Genomic DNA, 13,829 nt, shown 5'->3' on the forward strand with positions numbered 1-13,829 from the left:
ACCGAACTGTTCAGCTCAATTCGAATTGTCGTGTGGCTCTAAAAACGCCTTCTTGCAATTTCAGTCATTTTGTTTTGTTAATGAGACAGCCGCCAGTCCAATGAACTACGCTTTTCCTGTTTATGTCCATTTTCCCCTGATTCAGCATTTGAACTTTATTATATTTATAATGTCTAGACGCTGTTACGAAAAAGGAAAAACTAGACAAATTTAAAAATTTTAATAGTCATGACACAGTACACAGTACAATTCCCTGTGCCGCAACTAAAAACTCGGCAGGGAAACCAAGTTATGGGCATTTTTTTAACATACACTTATTAAATTTGAGTATATTGACCTAGTATTAATTTTAATATTTCTACCTTTCTAAGAACTTATTCGGTTTTGGAAATCCGGCAAAAAACCGTTAGAAAGTTTAAAGTCACATCAACGGATGATGGATAGTCTGAGGTGGGTGTCCCCGCTATGCCAGGAGGGTGTACTCGATAAAACATCGATGAATCCCTAGACATCGTTATCGAAAGTTACATATGTTTTCTTTTTACATATATTTCATAAAAAAAGTAGAACTTTTATAAATAAAAGAACCTTTGTGGCAAAATCGAGCCACAGGTTGATCGCCTGTATTTATAGAAGGTATAGACCCTGACATTGACGGACAGGGAAGAACCGAGCACCATGAACGGAAGGTGAGCCAAAGACCACCGGCAAAAAACCCCAGATGTCTACATACATATGTATAGAGTAAAACAATCTATTTATGTATCCACAGCAGCGTTGCGGAGCCTCCGGACTTCCAGGCGGCCACTGCAGCCGCCGCGGCAGCTGCTCGGGCCAGCAGCTCGGAGCAGGACGAGTGGAGCGTGGGCGAGTGCGGATTCCTGGACCCGGAGGTGCAGCGCACTATGCGGAGTGGCAGTGCCGCCGAGGACATCACCCAGTACCCCATGCACGGCTGGGTGGACGTCACCAAGGAGTTCCACGACGCCTGTGCAGAGCTACAGCCTGGTGAACTGGCCCAGGACATGCTCTTCGGTCTCTTTGAGGCCATGTCGGCCATTGAGATTATGGATCCCAAAATGGACGTGGGCATGGGCTTCGACAAGCAGGACCTGCCGCCGCCTTCCTTCGAGGCAGCCATCGCAGTGAGATTCCTCATCATTATCTTTAGTTAAATCCTCTAATATTCGACCCTTTCCAGACGGGCGCCATTAAACTGGATGATCTCACGCCTTCCGAACTGATTGGCATCTATGATGCTTTGTTTTCCTGCCTCGTGTCCTGGCTGGAGGGCAACTCCATGGACCAGGTGCTCTTCACCTGTCTCTACCTGCATGCTCCCTCGCAGATCAAGGATAAGGCGCTGCGCGTTTTTTGCACTGCCGTGCGCAATCTCATCGTGGTCATCAAGAACATCGTTGCCGTGGCCGCCGTCAACGAGGAGGAGGATTTCCAGCTGTACGGAAACTCTGCTCTTCTGGCTGCGGAGAAGGCACAACCGGCCGCTGTTTACAGTTCACTGAAGGATGTGGAGGACGAGCTTATACGCAAATGCAAGAAACTAACGGCCACGGAGGATTGGATGGCCGTGGTTCACCGGCTGCGTTTTATGCGCCACCTCTTTCAGGTCATCTATCACGTCGAGCAGATGGCCAGCAACGACACCGTCGATGACAAGGTTGACATCTACAAAATCCTGCTTGTGGCCTCTGAGATGCTGCCGGGCATAAGGAACACCCTGGACCGGGGCACCCAACCCGAGAAGGGCTGTAAGTGGTCACAAACAACATTCTACCGTATATTGTAATCATTCTCTTTGTTGTTATACAGCTGAAGCACCCAACCCAATGGGCTTCTCGCCACGCATCCACGACCGCAGTCAACCTCCCGCATTTCCGCGCAGCATCAAGATTAGGGATCGTCCGGCAAGCTACCAGTTCCTGGAGGAAATGATTTCCCGCTTTAAGTATGCCTGCAAAGTCACTAAGTACAAGGATTACTACTCTGCGCTGGTGGGTGAAATGTTGACTGGAAATAAAGCAAGTAGTAACTCTATTCCTTTACAGAACTTCTTCATCGAGTACAGCAAAAAGTCAGGCCAGTGCATCCTGTCCAGAAGCGTACTGCAGAGCCTGTTTAGCGCAAACATGCGGGTGGCACATGGAAAGCTTCCTATGAAGCAGTTCCTGCGCCATTCAGTGCAGATCTTCAACTCGCCGCCTGTGCTGAATGCCAAGCATCCAGTGGCCGCCGATCCCAAGGTGCAGCAGCATCTGGAAAACTTCTTTCGCTACTGCATCAACATGAACACTTTTACGCAGTTTATCCGCATCTGTGGCTTCAATCGCGCCAGGCAGCGTGATAAACTGGCTCGACTGATAGAAAACTTTGACACCATCCAAGTAGATGCAGCGCGATTGGACTCCCTTATGAACCAAATGGCCAACGAGCGGGCCATGGAGGGAAACGAGCCCATGGCCACCGCCCTGAAGCACAGCACCCACTTCTCCACCTGGGTGCTGTACAACTGCTTTCGTGCAATGCTGATCTTCTTGATGTCCGGCTTCGAACTGGAACTCTATGCTGTGCATGAGTTCCTCTACATCTACTGGTACCCCTACGAGTTCCTTATCGGCTTCCTTGTCTCTGCTTTGACGCGCACGGAGAACATCCTGCTGGCCCAGGAGGAGTACGCCGAGCACCAAAGTAAGATTCAGTCAGGCGGTGGTGGAGCGGGCAAGAACCGCAAGGCGGCCAAGCCGAAAAAGAACAAAAAGCAACAGCGACCCTATCGCGCCGAAATTGTCTTCTACCACGCATTACTCAGCCTTTGCGGCGGAATGTACAAGGCCATGGGCGCCTTGACCAAAGACGGACGTGTGCGCCTGCCGCTATCCAAGTTCGACAACGAGGAGATCCGCTACAATCGCCGCTTCCTGCCCTTCGCCACCCTGACTAGTCCGCCACCCGTCTCGTATGCAGAGTTCAAGAACATCCGGGAGCACATGATGCGACCCAGCGTCGAGGATCTGTACACTTACGCGGCCAAGCACTTTGATCAGGCGCGCAATGTCCTTGAGAGCATTCAGAATCCCGATCAGGAGGTAAGTTAAAGGATTTGCTAAAGTATTGATTATGTACTCCAATGAGTTTCGCTTCCTTTAGATGTTGGACCTGCTGCAAATCGCTCGAACCAATTTTGTGGTGATGAATGTACTGGCCCGCGGTCACCAGAAGGAAGTGAAGCGCCAGCCAGAGTTTGACTTCTCCAAACATAGCTACTTCCCCATCATTAAGCTGAAGTAGACGTTAATGTGTTCCGTAATTGACAAGAATAAAATTTATATGTATGCATTTTAATGTCAACTCTGTTCCTCCGCCGCAATGTCCTGCTTGATAAGCAACTCCTCCACGTAGCCCTCGATGGGGCAGCTCTTGGCACAAGTGTACACCGCCAGGACGCCCCAATCGAGGTTTTCATCTTCGAGCAGCGTCAGCAGTTGCGGCATTATTTGAAACTCGAACTGGCGGGCACCTCCACAAACGGCGCAGTTGGGCAGCTCCTTAAGTTGATCCTCCACCGTTGTGGCCACGTTGGTGATCCACAGAGGCTGACCACCCCGTTTGTAGCGCACAATTTGATCGGGTTCGGCGGCCGTTTGCTTTTTGAACTGACGGAAGGTCTTGTCATCGGCAGCCGTATTGTTTCCAAAGTATTTGTCCATCTCCGCCCCGGAAACGTTGCTCAAGTCTCCCGTTTTACCACTGGCCTCCAGCTCCTGAAACTCGGCCAAGCGAGCCTCGTCGTCTTTGTCTTCCTCGCCGGATTTTATGGGATTGCTGTCCATCACAATCTCGAATTCTGGGAAGACTATTTGTGGCAGAGGCTTAGCAGTGGATCCTCCAGATGCTCCGCAATTTGGCTTGTGCTGTGGCCAGTGGGCCCGCTGGTGCTCCGAGGAGCAGTAATGGATAGCCTTGCATTTGCTGCAGGCGTGAGGAGCATGGCATCCACAGGCGGCGCACAACTTCTTCGGGCCGGTAACGGAGGGCTAAAAGGAAATACTATAAGTAAAAGGGAGCTTTAAGATTTTGGATGCTATTCCTACCAAGGGACCTCCCACATCGCTTGGCTCCTCCTCAGCGAAGAACTTGTTTTTACGCGGCAACTGTGACCTCAGCACTGTGAAATTCCTGGAAATGCAAGTAAAATTAATTCTCTAATTGACCACCTTTGCTGGACAGGATTACCCCGCACTCTGGGCTCCCTGGCAGTCGGGATTCCGGCAGAGAAACACATAGATCGAGCGGTGGAAGTTGAAGTCATCCTCGAAGGGGGCGTAGAGCTGGGCCAGGAAGGATTTGGGAGCCTGGCACTTGCTGCACTGCATCTGCGACGTGGACGGCAGTAAGTCCAGTTCCAGCCAGGCTGGCTGGCCACCCAACTTGCTGGGAAAGTAACGGTTACTTAGCCAGGCGGCATCGTCACTTTTTTCCGCGAATCCCAAATCAATTTCCATTTCCACCAAAGAAAAAAACAAGAAAATGTGTTCGGTAAGACCGCAGCTGGACCGCCAGAATATGCCAACTTCAAAAAAAATACCAAAATATATAAACCCACTAATATTTTAGGGGGAATCACACTGTTTGGTTTTTGACACAGAGTTCAGGACTTCCTTATACTTCTATTGTACTTTTTAGGATCTTTATACATTAAAAATATATACTACTTATAAATTTTGTTGCACAACATACATATATTCTGTTTGTCCTAAAAGTATGACAAGAAATGTTTTCAAATAGGTTTTAATGTTATAAGTAATGTAACTAAAATTTGACAGTGAGTACTTAACAATAGGTTTAATTATCTAAAATAAGATAAATTTCAAGCAATTAATTATATGTCATTAATATATAAATATAATAAATTTAAATGAACATGGAGCCGAATTCTTAGGAATTCAAAATGCTAGGGTGTTAACTTAAAAAAAAACTCCCTCAAGAAATCCTCCTTTTAAATGGACAAACAGTTCAAAGGGAAACCCCTTTTCCTGCGCCCCTGATAAGAAAGCTTAGTAACAACAGAATTTGGTATTTTCCGCGAACGCTCATGTCGCCGTATTCAAGATTTTCACCACTTCAGTATGCGGTTATCTCTCACAGTTAAAAGTTTAGTTCTGCGAACTGATTTAATTCGTATTTTATTTACCATTGTGATAAACGCGTGTGAAAAACAAAGACTTTCCATTTACCTGCGAGCACAAACGATTCACGGGCGAAAGTGCGAGTCTCAAAAAATCGAGCGGAAAAATGAGTTTTCCATTTGATTTGATTTGATTGTGAAAGCGCAGCAAGATTTGTCAACGCAAACAAGCAAGAAGAAGAGCTCGTGGACAGCGTAATATTTGTTAATAATAATAGCATCGAACAAAAAACAACAACAACATTGCGGAAGCAGAATCTTCGACTTATCGCGTAGCCGTCGTTTCCGTCGGAGGGCTAAAAATATACCCACCCACGCTCCCCGCCCCCTGAAATCACCACCCACACCCCGCCCACAATCCACCCACACCCACGCACAATTTTGGAGAGGTGAACTTGTGTTGACTTTTCCAGCGCGCGGACTTTTCCGGGAGGAAAATGCAAAAATGAGTGTTCGAGCAGCCAGCAGACAACTGGGAATTTGCGTAAGTTTAAAGCGGATACTTCCTGGTCCTGGATTACAGGGTATCAGTGTGGGTTGGTGAGAGAGTGAACCGAAAAGGATTGTTCTTTCCTTGTGTTCACTTTTACCAGATATTGGATGAACAGTTGAACACTTTGTTCATTCTATAAGGAGTGCACTGAGAGAAAAATGTTTACTATCCATCAGTACTTAATTATGATGTGTAAGAAATGAACTTGAAGAAATGTACTTAACATCTTATACTTAAATATACCTGTTAAATTAGAGATAGGTCTGATTGAGTATCTTTACAAGGTATCCCCTCTTCGAAATCCCATATCTTTGCTAACTTTCTGCCTGCCAAAGAGCCGGGTGAGCTTTTATTTGCTAAATTTAGTGCCGCATTGCTGAAAATAAGAATGGGAGCACCCTGCCATCGGTTGCCGGTAGGCAGACACATATATGTATAATCGCCCATGATGGCCAGTTTGTGTATATAGCGTATATCTTTCGCCAGGGCAGATGACTCGTCTCGACGCCAATTGGAAACTGTTGCATGGGTTATCCTGACCAATCGATACCTTCGGAGCCGAGCCTCAGTGCAAACTTTGGCTTGGAGTCCTGCCTAAATCAATAAACGCTTCAAATCCCTGCCATATTGCGTCCATTGTAATGTCAGCACACATTCTCGGCCCAATCCAAAGGCATTCTCACTCGGCTGCAGGCATTTATGTGTCCACTCTGCGGATTCAACCGACAGGCCGGGCAATAAATATTGAAAATTCAATTACCCGTCATGCAGGCAGCCGAAATACCATGAAATTATTATAGCCAGAGTGTGAATACTCGTATATACATATACATATGCTTTTGCATGGCTGTCGGTTACTTAAAGTAAATAAATAAACACATCTACTGACCACATTTTCACTCAATCTGCCGAGTTGGCAAAGCCTTATTACTTCCCTCGCATGCAAGCTATTGATTTTAATTCGCCCCGTAATCATCTTGCTTCATTTGGCCTCTGAATTTATGTTTTTTCCCGTGAAAGCATTACTTTCTTTGGCCCAGCTTTTCCCTTTCCCTTTGCATTTTCCCACTGCCAACAATGTGTTCGAACAAATGGCTATTTCAACACTGGAACACATTAATTAAAATGCATTGGATGGGGGAAGCTATCAGTTGCATGGATAGTTTATTAATTTGAAGGGGCCTTTACTTTTTAAGAGTATAATTCCTGGGAACCTTTCACCTTTAAAGATTCTTAGCTTACTTTCTAAACTAATCCCGGATTTCCTCAGTTTGACCAGTCAAAAAGTTATAGCCCTAGCAACTTCAAAATAAATTGTCAGTTTATCAAGTGTTAAAATATAGTTACAAGCATTTCATTTCCACAAGTAAATTAAATTATAAATAAGTGATAGGTTCGGCCCTTTATTTAAAAAGAGGTTAAATTGGAACCGAAACGTTTTCTTTTCGTTCGTATGTAATTTTACAAAAGATAAGAGTACTTATTTTGTTATTTCTTATATATAATGTATTTAAAAGCAACTTTCTTATCAGTACTTAAAATTTTGCTGGTGTTTTTTCTGTTCCCTTTTCTCACCCATTCACACCCCGATTTGCTCAGTTCTTTTTACTTCCTTTTCGCCATTTACTCAGTCGGCAGTACTCGCAATTACACTTGTTTTTTTTCGCTTCTCTTTGCTTCTCGTTCGCATTCTGATTGGAGCGCCAACCGCCAAGTGAGTCACTTCCCAAGGTTATTCAACGTAGCTCTCTTTTCTCGAGGTTCCCAAGTTCTCCATTTCTCCCGACTGGTATATGGTATATGGTATACGTATATCGAATGCTAAAGGCCAACGGACGATCTTTGGCTCACACGATAGCCGATATCAATATCAAGATACCCAGTCAAGTGGCTCTCTTCTTTTTTATGTTTGTGCGGAGAGATAGAACGATTTCATCGAGGGGCTTCAGGGTTTCAATAGAGCATTTGTAGGCTTTCTTTCGGGTCAGCGAGTCATGAGTTAACCGTTTCCTCGGTCAAGTTAATCTGCTAATTAAAACTAAATATATAGTAAAGGGTGAATGCTTAAAACACTTTATAGGTAAAAACAGTACCTGTTTGAACGTTATCTATAATTAGCATATGTATGTGCTTTAAAATATCTGTCAGGTTAGTAGGCAATAGCTATACGTACTTACATATACATCTTCCAACCTTCACCTCACTGTCTTACGTATTTTTATATATAAACAGAAATAAGTACACAAGTTCTAGACTATTTTGTCTTAATCAATCCGTCGCCTACTTAACACTTATGACTAAACGATAAAACACAAAAGAAATGCTTTATTATGTCTATTTTTTTATGTTATTTTGTTTCATTACTTTTATTTCCAGATACCTGTACCTAATAGATTAGATAAGATTAAAGACTTTAAATTTATATTAACGATTTAACCCTTTGTCATAATTTTTTTTTTTATAAATTGTATATTAATTCATTTCATCTTTTTAGATTGACTTCTAATGTACATATTTTCTAAGCCAAACTAATCTTTATTTCTTATTTGTTAAATTATGTTAAATACCACTTCTATAGAAAAGACATTCAAACAAAAAGACTGGTCTGCTTTTTAGTGTTTTAAATATCGGAGAACCCCCTATAAAACTATTTCCCCGGAATGTCTCCCTGCCAATGACTCAGCTTCCACAACTTAGTATTCCATATATGGAATTGTTTCTCATATTATTGTTCCGACTAAAGCAAACGTAATCATAGGTGAGCATTCCGGTGAGCTTTTTGTTGTCAACTGTTTCTGTCGTCGAGGGGGGTTACAACTGGTTTGGTGCTCTGCTGGCTGGGAGGAAATTGATAAGGGCTACGGGAATGCCACTATCGATGACGGGCCACAATGGAAGCCCATTGTTTGCTCTTATCTGGCCAGTTATTGTTACTCCACTTGCGAACATAGTTATTTATTTATCTATTTATTTATTTGGTGCATGGTTCGATTGCGTGCGTCATGCGGGGTAAGATATGATTCTGGTGATTCATGCCAGACAAGTGCATTCTCATCCTCATCCTCATCCCCTTGGTAGAAAATCAATAGCCATAGCGAGGGCTCAAGGCTCTCGAGATGTTTGCCGTAGTGTAACCTTGCTGCTTTGTTTTGCAGGAACCGGAGGCGCCTTGAATGAGAGTCCTTAGCCCGACATGTCAGATTTCGTGCCGCGCGACCTCCTCCCCGATCTGTGGGAGGAGATACTCCGGCGCCACTGGATGTTCCTCGAGACGGAGGAGAGCATGCAGAAGCTCGAGGAACGCAAGCAGCTGGAGGGTGAGTTGGTCACCTGATTCTTATGTTGGGTATAACTAATCTCTATCCTTATTCACAGGCTGCCTAAAGGAGTTCCTGTGCGTGGTGCAGCACGATCGCAAGTTCTTCCTGCCGGAAACCGGGCGTGTTCTGCGACGATCGGTGCGCGAGCTGCCCGACTTTTCGGCCCAGAATGCCCTCGTGGCATTCGAGACCATCAGCCAGTATGCCAACAACCTGTTTACGAAACCCTGGCGGAAGGAATATCGCACGCTCAAGGTGGATACCCTGGGATTCCATGTTATTCAACACCAAACTAACCCACAAAACCATCTATTTGCAGACATATTCGGGATGCTTTCAGCACGACATTCAATCCCGCCTGCTGGACGCCGAGCAGCTCTTCCTGGCCATGGGATATCGTAGGGTTTCCGATGACACTTTCGTCCTCGAGGGTCCCATCTGTCCGGATCAGGTGACGAATGTTTCGCGCGACGCCATGGCCGCCTACGTGGAGTGCCAGATCATGAAGCACATATATGCCGGAGTCACGGCGGCGGGATACAGCTGCACTTGGAAGGACATACTGCAGTATCGAGAGCGAATCGTGGGCGGCACATCGAGGACCATCAAGGAGATGATCAGCCAGCTGAGTGAGAAACGGATGCGCAAGGAGCAGCCTCCGCCAGTGCAGGAGAATACCTACAGCAATGTGGCGACAGTGGCGCCAGCCGGTTGTGTTCTTCATGGCAACAACCTGGCTCATCATCCCAGCAGTTCCGGCAGTTGCGCCCTGCATCCAAATGGCCTAAACGAGGTGGGAAAGTATCTGCCACCGTATCCAGCGCCTCCGCCGCAGCAGCCGCATCTTCCTGGTCCGCTCATGACGCATTCTCGCAGCTTGGAGCATTACCAGGAACCGCACTCCCATCTGCCACATCGTCACTCCTTCGACCAGCAGCTCCAGCAGCAGTGTCAGCTTCCCCACGTCTACGAGGCGCCCTATGATTGCCTAGATGGTCTGAGTATGGGTAGCACGGCTTCCTACGCGGCCGTTGCTGGGGCCTACAATGCTCCGGGAAATCGTTATCCGCTGCCGTACAACATCTCCAGCCAGCTGAATGCACCTTACACCGCACCCGCCGATGTCTATGGAAGTGGTGACCACCCAAATATGTACGCCACGCTGGGAAAGACTGGTCCCGTCCATAGCTGCGATTTCCATCGGCGTCAGCCGAGTACTTCTGCAGCTGCCGCCGCCGCCTTGGCGGCTATGCAGCACCGGCAGAGCACCTATCCGCCGGACCACCATCTCATCGACTTTGACGAGCGGGCGCATCTAACCCAGCATGACTTTGGGACGCACGACTACGATCCGCAGTACGCCGAACTGAGGGGTCAGGTGCAGCCAAGCATGCGGGGAAATCCGGCTGCAATGTATGCTACCTACGGCGGTTACGATCTGCCCACCACGTTGCCACAAGCGCCACCGCCAACGGCCCAGGACATGTACATCTATGCCCGCCCGGTGCCGAAGAGCAGCCGAATGCGGGCGCTGGCCGAGGCGGGGGGAATTAATCCGACTGACAAGCATCCGCGATCAGCGGAAAAGCAGGTGAGTTCAAAATGGTTTCTTATGACTCGTAAAGATTCCTTACCTTCGTTTTTCTTTCTTCTTGAAACAGAATACCATGGACAATAATCGCAAGATGCACAAGGAATTGAAGGAGCGGGCTAGTCGAACGGCTCCTGCGAAGAGATCGGGCAACGAACGTGATATACCCACCACCATTTCCGACATGAACAGCTACGACTCGGCCAGCCTGGATGGCTTTGTGGCCCTGGACAGCGCTTCGCCGCCTCTAATGCCCAAGGTTCAGGAGGGCGTCGGCAGTTTCGAGTCCTGGAACTATGTATTTAAGAACCTCGAGCGTTCGGGTTACACTAAGGACTTGGGCGATCGCGAGGACTTACTCGTTCAGAGTCTGGACTTGGACTCGCTGGCCATATCGAATGGCGGAACGGCAGCTCCTCCGCCGGAAAAGCGACGCGAGGCCACAAAACCCACGAATGGCGAGAAGGCACGCACGCTGGAGAAGAAATCCGGGACAACCCGACGCGAGGCAAAGGTGGTGCAGGCCCCAGCGCCAAGTCCTCTGCCCAATACTAGCAGTGCCGGCGTGAAGAAGGTCAAGTCCGCTTTAAAGACGGCCATCGTGGACAATCGGGGAACAGGTTCGCGGCATCGCTCGGGAGCTGTGCCCAAACAACCGCCGGCCGTGTCCCCGCAGCTGATCGTGACCAGTCCGAACGAGTGGAGCTGCAGCTTCTGCACGTTCCTCAATCCGGACACCAAGCGCATCTGCGAGATGTGCTGCCGCAGCAAGGACTTCAACCTGGAGGCCGCCTCGGCGGCTTCCTCCTCGGCTGCTGCAGCTGCAGCATCGGCGGCCAGTGTGTCGCATGCATCCTCGACCTGCGTCTAGGATGCAGTTCATGTTCATCTGAACCCCCCTCGTTAGTGATACAAACAGTGTATAGCTTGATATATTTTTTATACGACCAATGTAAGCCTGTGCGCGTGTCTCCAAGATCTAGTCTCGTAGTCGTCGTTCGATGGCAGGCAACCCTTTGTTATCCGGATCCATACTCCTTGGATCAAAACGGATGGCGTTGTACATACGAAGTATTCTAATTAGTTACCCCTACTTGTAAACACACGCTTTAATTAGTTTTAGATTGTTTCCCCATTGTTAAGGGCGCTTCTGTTTCAAATTACGTGCCTCCCTGTATAAGTCATCTATATATATATACAACACATATAGACATTTATATATATTTGTACGTGTGCATGCGACGCGAGAAGCGAGAGAGTGAAATTTGAACTTGGAAATTTTCTAGGAAATCAACTGATAATTATATACCTTATACTAATAGTTGCATTCACAATACGTATTTCCGACAGTACATCAGAGTACATAGCAGTTCTATAACGAAACTTGCATAGATAATACACACCTATAGCCGTAACATAAGCGATTTCAATTCGACGAACCGAGCTATGCATAATGCAAAACATAAATAAATCGAACAGAACTGGTACGGGTTGTAAACTTGAAATTTTTGATTCAGATTTTATCAGAAAGGAGTCGCAGGAACCGCAGTTCCTCACTTCATCCAATATGCATGGACAGCAGAAGAGTAAACCACATCATCCCACCCAACCAAGCTATGTGACAATTCCCAAAGCTGATTTGTTTGTTGAAATGTTACTATTGATTACCTGTTGATAGCATCCCCGTAGATTTGAAAAGCTCTCGAGATATTTTTATAAAGAAGCGAAACCACGTACCTATTGCTCTATGTTAAATAGTTTATTATATATTTTTTTGTACCTCTTCGTTTCGAGTCCCAAATACCTTTCTGTATATGCCATTTGCAAGCAAAACAAAAGAGGAAAATATATAGATTCTAGAACGATAAAGAATTGAAAGAATCATTGAAATTAAACTTCACTAAAGCCATTTAGGCACTACCTTCGCTCAAACCATTTTATTACATAACTTTGCATACTATTACCGAATGAATTTAGTGGCAGCTCTTCCTAAAAAGAACCCCTAACAAAAAAATAACAATAAAAATACAATTTTGACAAATCCATGCCTAGTTTAAATGGGGGGAATTACCTACCACTTACTTATACTTCACATTACCTTAAATACGGTTTAAACTAAATTAGGTTTATGCTCAAAATGACTTTGATCTTGGTGCTAGCCGTGATACTGCTACTGCCCATGACTTTTGGCTATAACTACTGCAACAACAGGACCCACTTGTGCGAATTGGCCAAATGGAAGCACTTTATGTGCCGGCTGGAGGATTTTCATGCCTTTGGAAATACCAAGTATCATGCCATCGTTCCGGACACCGCAATAGTGAGAAGGGAAACATTGGGAGTGATAAACACTTTCCGGAACACGTTCGCTAGCGGGGATCTGACCACGAACGAAAACAAGACGTTTTCGAGCGCCAAGCGGATGAGGAGGCTTAACTGGGACTCGGAGCTGGCATACATGGCACGCACCCACGCCTCCACCGTCTCCTTCAAGCACTCCGAGTGCCGGTCCACCCAGCGATTTCCGTTCGTGGGTGAGGTCCTGGCTATTTTGCCTCCTCAAAAGTCCAAGCCCACCATCATCGATGAATTGAATAAGCTATTAACACCGATGTTTGACGAGTACAATGTTGTCGAGGATCCCGATGGCCTCCTTCATGCTTACGATCCCATAAGGTGAGCTATGCCTTGGTACTCCAAGCCCAAGATAACCCTGACTTGCAGGGACTTTCCCGCGAGTCACTTCACTCTCTTCGTTAGCGATCGAGTATCTCGTGTTGGATGTGGCATTACGGTGGGTTCCAACTGCAACATAGGTCATACAGTCGGGTAAGTTGGTGATCTCGCTTTCGTTCCTGTCTCATGAGCTCCTACAGCTTCTGCCACTTCCTGACCTGCCACTTCGACTTTAACAACTTGGCGGGTTCGTATGTCTATAAGGCCGGAAAACCTGCCAGTGGCTGTGGTGACTGGAACACAGTTGGCAGCGTAAAGTACTCGCATTTGTGCGCCAACACCGGCGATCTTTTTCCAGCGGTGAGTGTTTTTCCGTTTGATTATCATTAGCATATTATAACCCATTAACTGCCCAGGATCGAGGTGACGATGGAGAACTGCATGGCGGGTCTTAATATATTCGATATGCCTTCTGCATCATAGCAACTAACGTGATTACCAATTTTTCCTGAACACAAGCGAACAATAAAATATCAAAGGATCCTA

General features: G+C 46.5%; 4 protein-coding genes across 5 annotated transcripts; 3 read left to right on the forward strand and 1 right to left on the reverse strand.

Annotated features, from left to right (window-relative positions):
• Positions 1-513: 513 nt before the first annotated feature.
• Positions 514-3,360, forward strand: Naa35 (N-alpha-acetyltransferase 35). Of its 2 annotated transcripts, none has more exons than XM_070994800.1 (6): positions 514-689; positions 776-1,145; positions 1,202-1,769; positions 1,831-2,012; positions 2,067-3,104; positions 3,166-3,360. In XM_070994800.1, the coding sequence occupies exons 1-6, from the start codon at positions 679-681 to the stop codon at positions 3,304-3,306; spliced, it is 2,310 nt and encodes a 769-aa protein (XP_070850901.1). In that variant the 5' UTR covers positions 514-678; the 3' UTR covers positions 3,307-3,360. The 2 variants fall into 2 exon arrangements, with proteins under 2 accessions (XP_070850901.1, XP_016930420.3); XM_017074931.4 differs by having other exon boundaries at positions 515-689; positions 773-1,145.
• On the reverse strand, positions 3,341-4,569 carry Zfrp8 (Zinc finger protein RP-8). Its single transcript, XM_017074933.4, has 3 exons — positions 4,252-4,569; positions 4,110-4,194; positions 3,341-4,052 (listed from the first exon to the last, which is right to left on the reverse strand). The coding sequence occupies exons 1-3, from the start codon at positions 4,518-4,520 to the stop codon at positions 3,363-3,365; spliced, it is 1,044 nt and encodes a 347-aa protein (XP_016930422.3). The 5' UTR covers positions 4,521-4,569; the 3' UTR covers positions 3,341-3,362.
• Positions 4,570-5,136: 567 nt separating this feature from the next.
• Positions 5,137-12,648, forward strand: tamo (PUB and ZnF_RBZ domain-containing protein tamozhennic). The gene is made up of 5 exons (XM_017074621.4): positions 5,137-5,687; positions 8,852-9,013; positions 9,072-9,271; positions 9,336-10,607; positions 10,678-12,648. Exons 2-5 carry the CDS (start codon positions 8,890-8,892, stop codon positions 11,476-11,478), a joined length of 2,397 nt encoding a protein of 798 aa, XP_016930110.3. The 5' UTR covers positions 5,137-5,687; positions 8,852-8,889; the 3' UTR covers positions 11,479-12,648.
• An 82-nt stretch (positions 12,649-12,730) lies between these two features.
• LOC108009936 (antigen 5 like allergen Cul n 1-like) lies at positions 12,731-13,829 on the forward strand. The gene is made up of 4 exons (XM_017074677.4): positions 12,731-13,283; positions 13,332-13,436; positions 13,484-13,643; positions 13,700-13,829. The coding sequence occupies exons 1-4, from the start codon at positions 12,736-12,738 to the stop codon at positions 13,736-13,738; spliced, it is 852 nt and encodes a 283-aa protein (XP_016930166.3). The 5' UTR covers positions 12,731-12,735; the 3' UTR covers positions 13,739-13,829.

Source organism: Drosophila suzukii, chromosome 2R, assembly GCF_043229965.1.
Source record: "Drosophila suzukii chromosome 2R, CBGP_Dsuzu_IsoJpt1.0, whole genome shotgun sequence".
NCBI lineage: Eukaryota > Metazoa > Arthropoda > Insecta > Diptera > Drosophilidae > Drosophila > Drosophila suzukii.

Coding starts and splice junctions, on each gene's coding strand:
- Naa35 (XM_017074931.4), top strand. Junction 1,770..1,830: donor CACCCAACCCGAGAAGGGCT/GTAAGTGGTCAC, acceptor GTTGTTATACAG/CTGAAGCACCCAACCCAATG. Junction 2,013..2,066: donor AGGATTACTACTCTGCGCTG/GTGGGTGAAATG, acceptor ATTCCTTTACAG/AACTTCTTCATCGAGTACAG.
- tamo (XM_017074621.4), top strand. CDS start 8,890: ATGTCAGATTTCGTGCCGCGCGACCTCCTCCCCGATCTGTGGGAGGAG. Junction 9,014..9,071: donor GGAACGCAAGCAGCTGGAGG/GTGAGTTGGTCA, acceptor CCTTATTCACAG/GCTGCCTAAAGGAGTTCCTG. Junction 10,608..10,677: donor CGCGATCAGCGGAAAAGCAG/GTGAGTTCAAAA, acceptor TTCTTGAAACAG/AATACCATGGACAATAATCG.
- Zfrp8 (XM_017074933.4), bottom strand. CDS start 4,520: ATGGAAATTGATTTGGGATTCGCGGAAAAAAGTGACGATGCCGCCTGG. Junction 4,195..4,251: donor CAGGGAGCCCAGAGTGCGGG/GTAATCCTGTCC, acceptor TTGCATTTCCAG/GAATTTCACAGTGCTGAGGT. Junction 4,053..4,109: donor GCGATGTGGGAGGTCCCTTG/GTAGGAATAGCA, acceptor ATTTCCTTTTAG/CCCTCCGTTACCGGCCCGAA.
- LOC108009936 (XM_017074677.4), top strand. CDS start 12,736: ATGCTCAAAATGACTTTGATCTTGGTGCTAGCCGTGATACTGCTACTG. Junction 13,284..13,331: donor CATGCTTACGATCCCATAAG/GTGAGCTATGCC, acceptor CCTGACTTGCAG/GGACTTTCCCGCGAGTCACT. Junction 13,437..13,483: donor AACATAGGTCATACAGTCGG/GTAAGTTGGTGA, acceptor GAGCTCCTACAG/CTTCTGCCACTTCCTGACCT.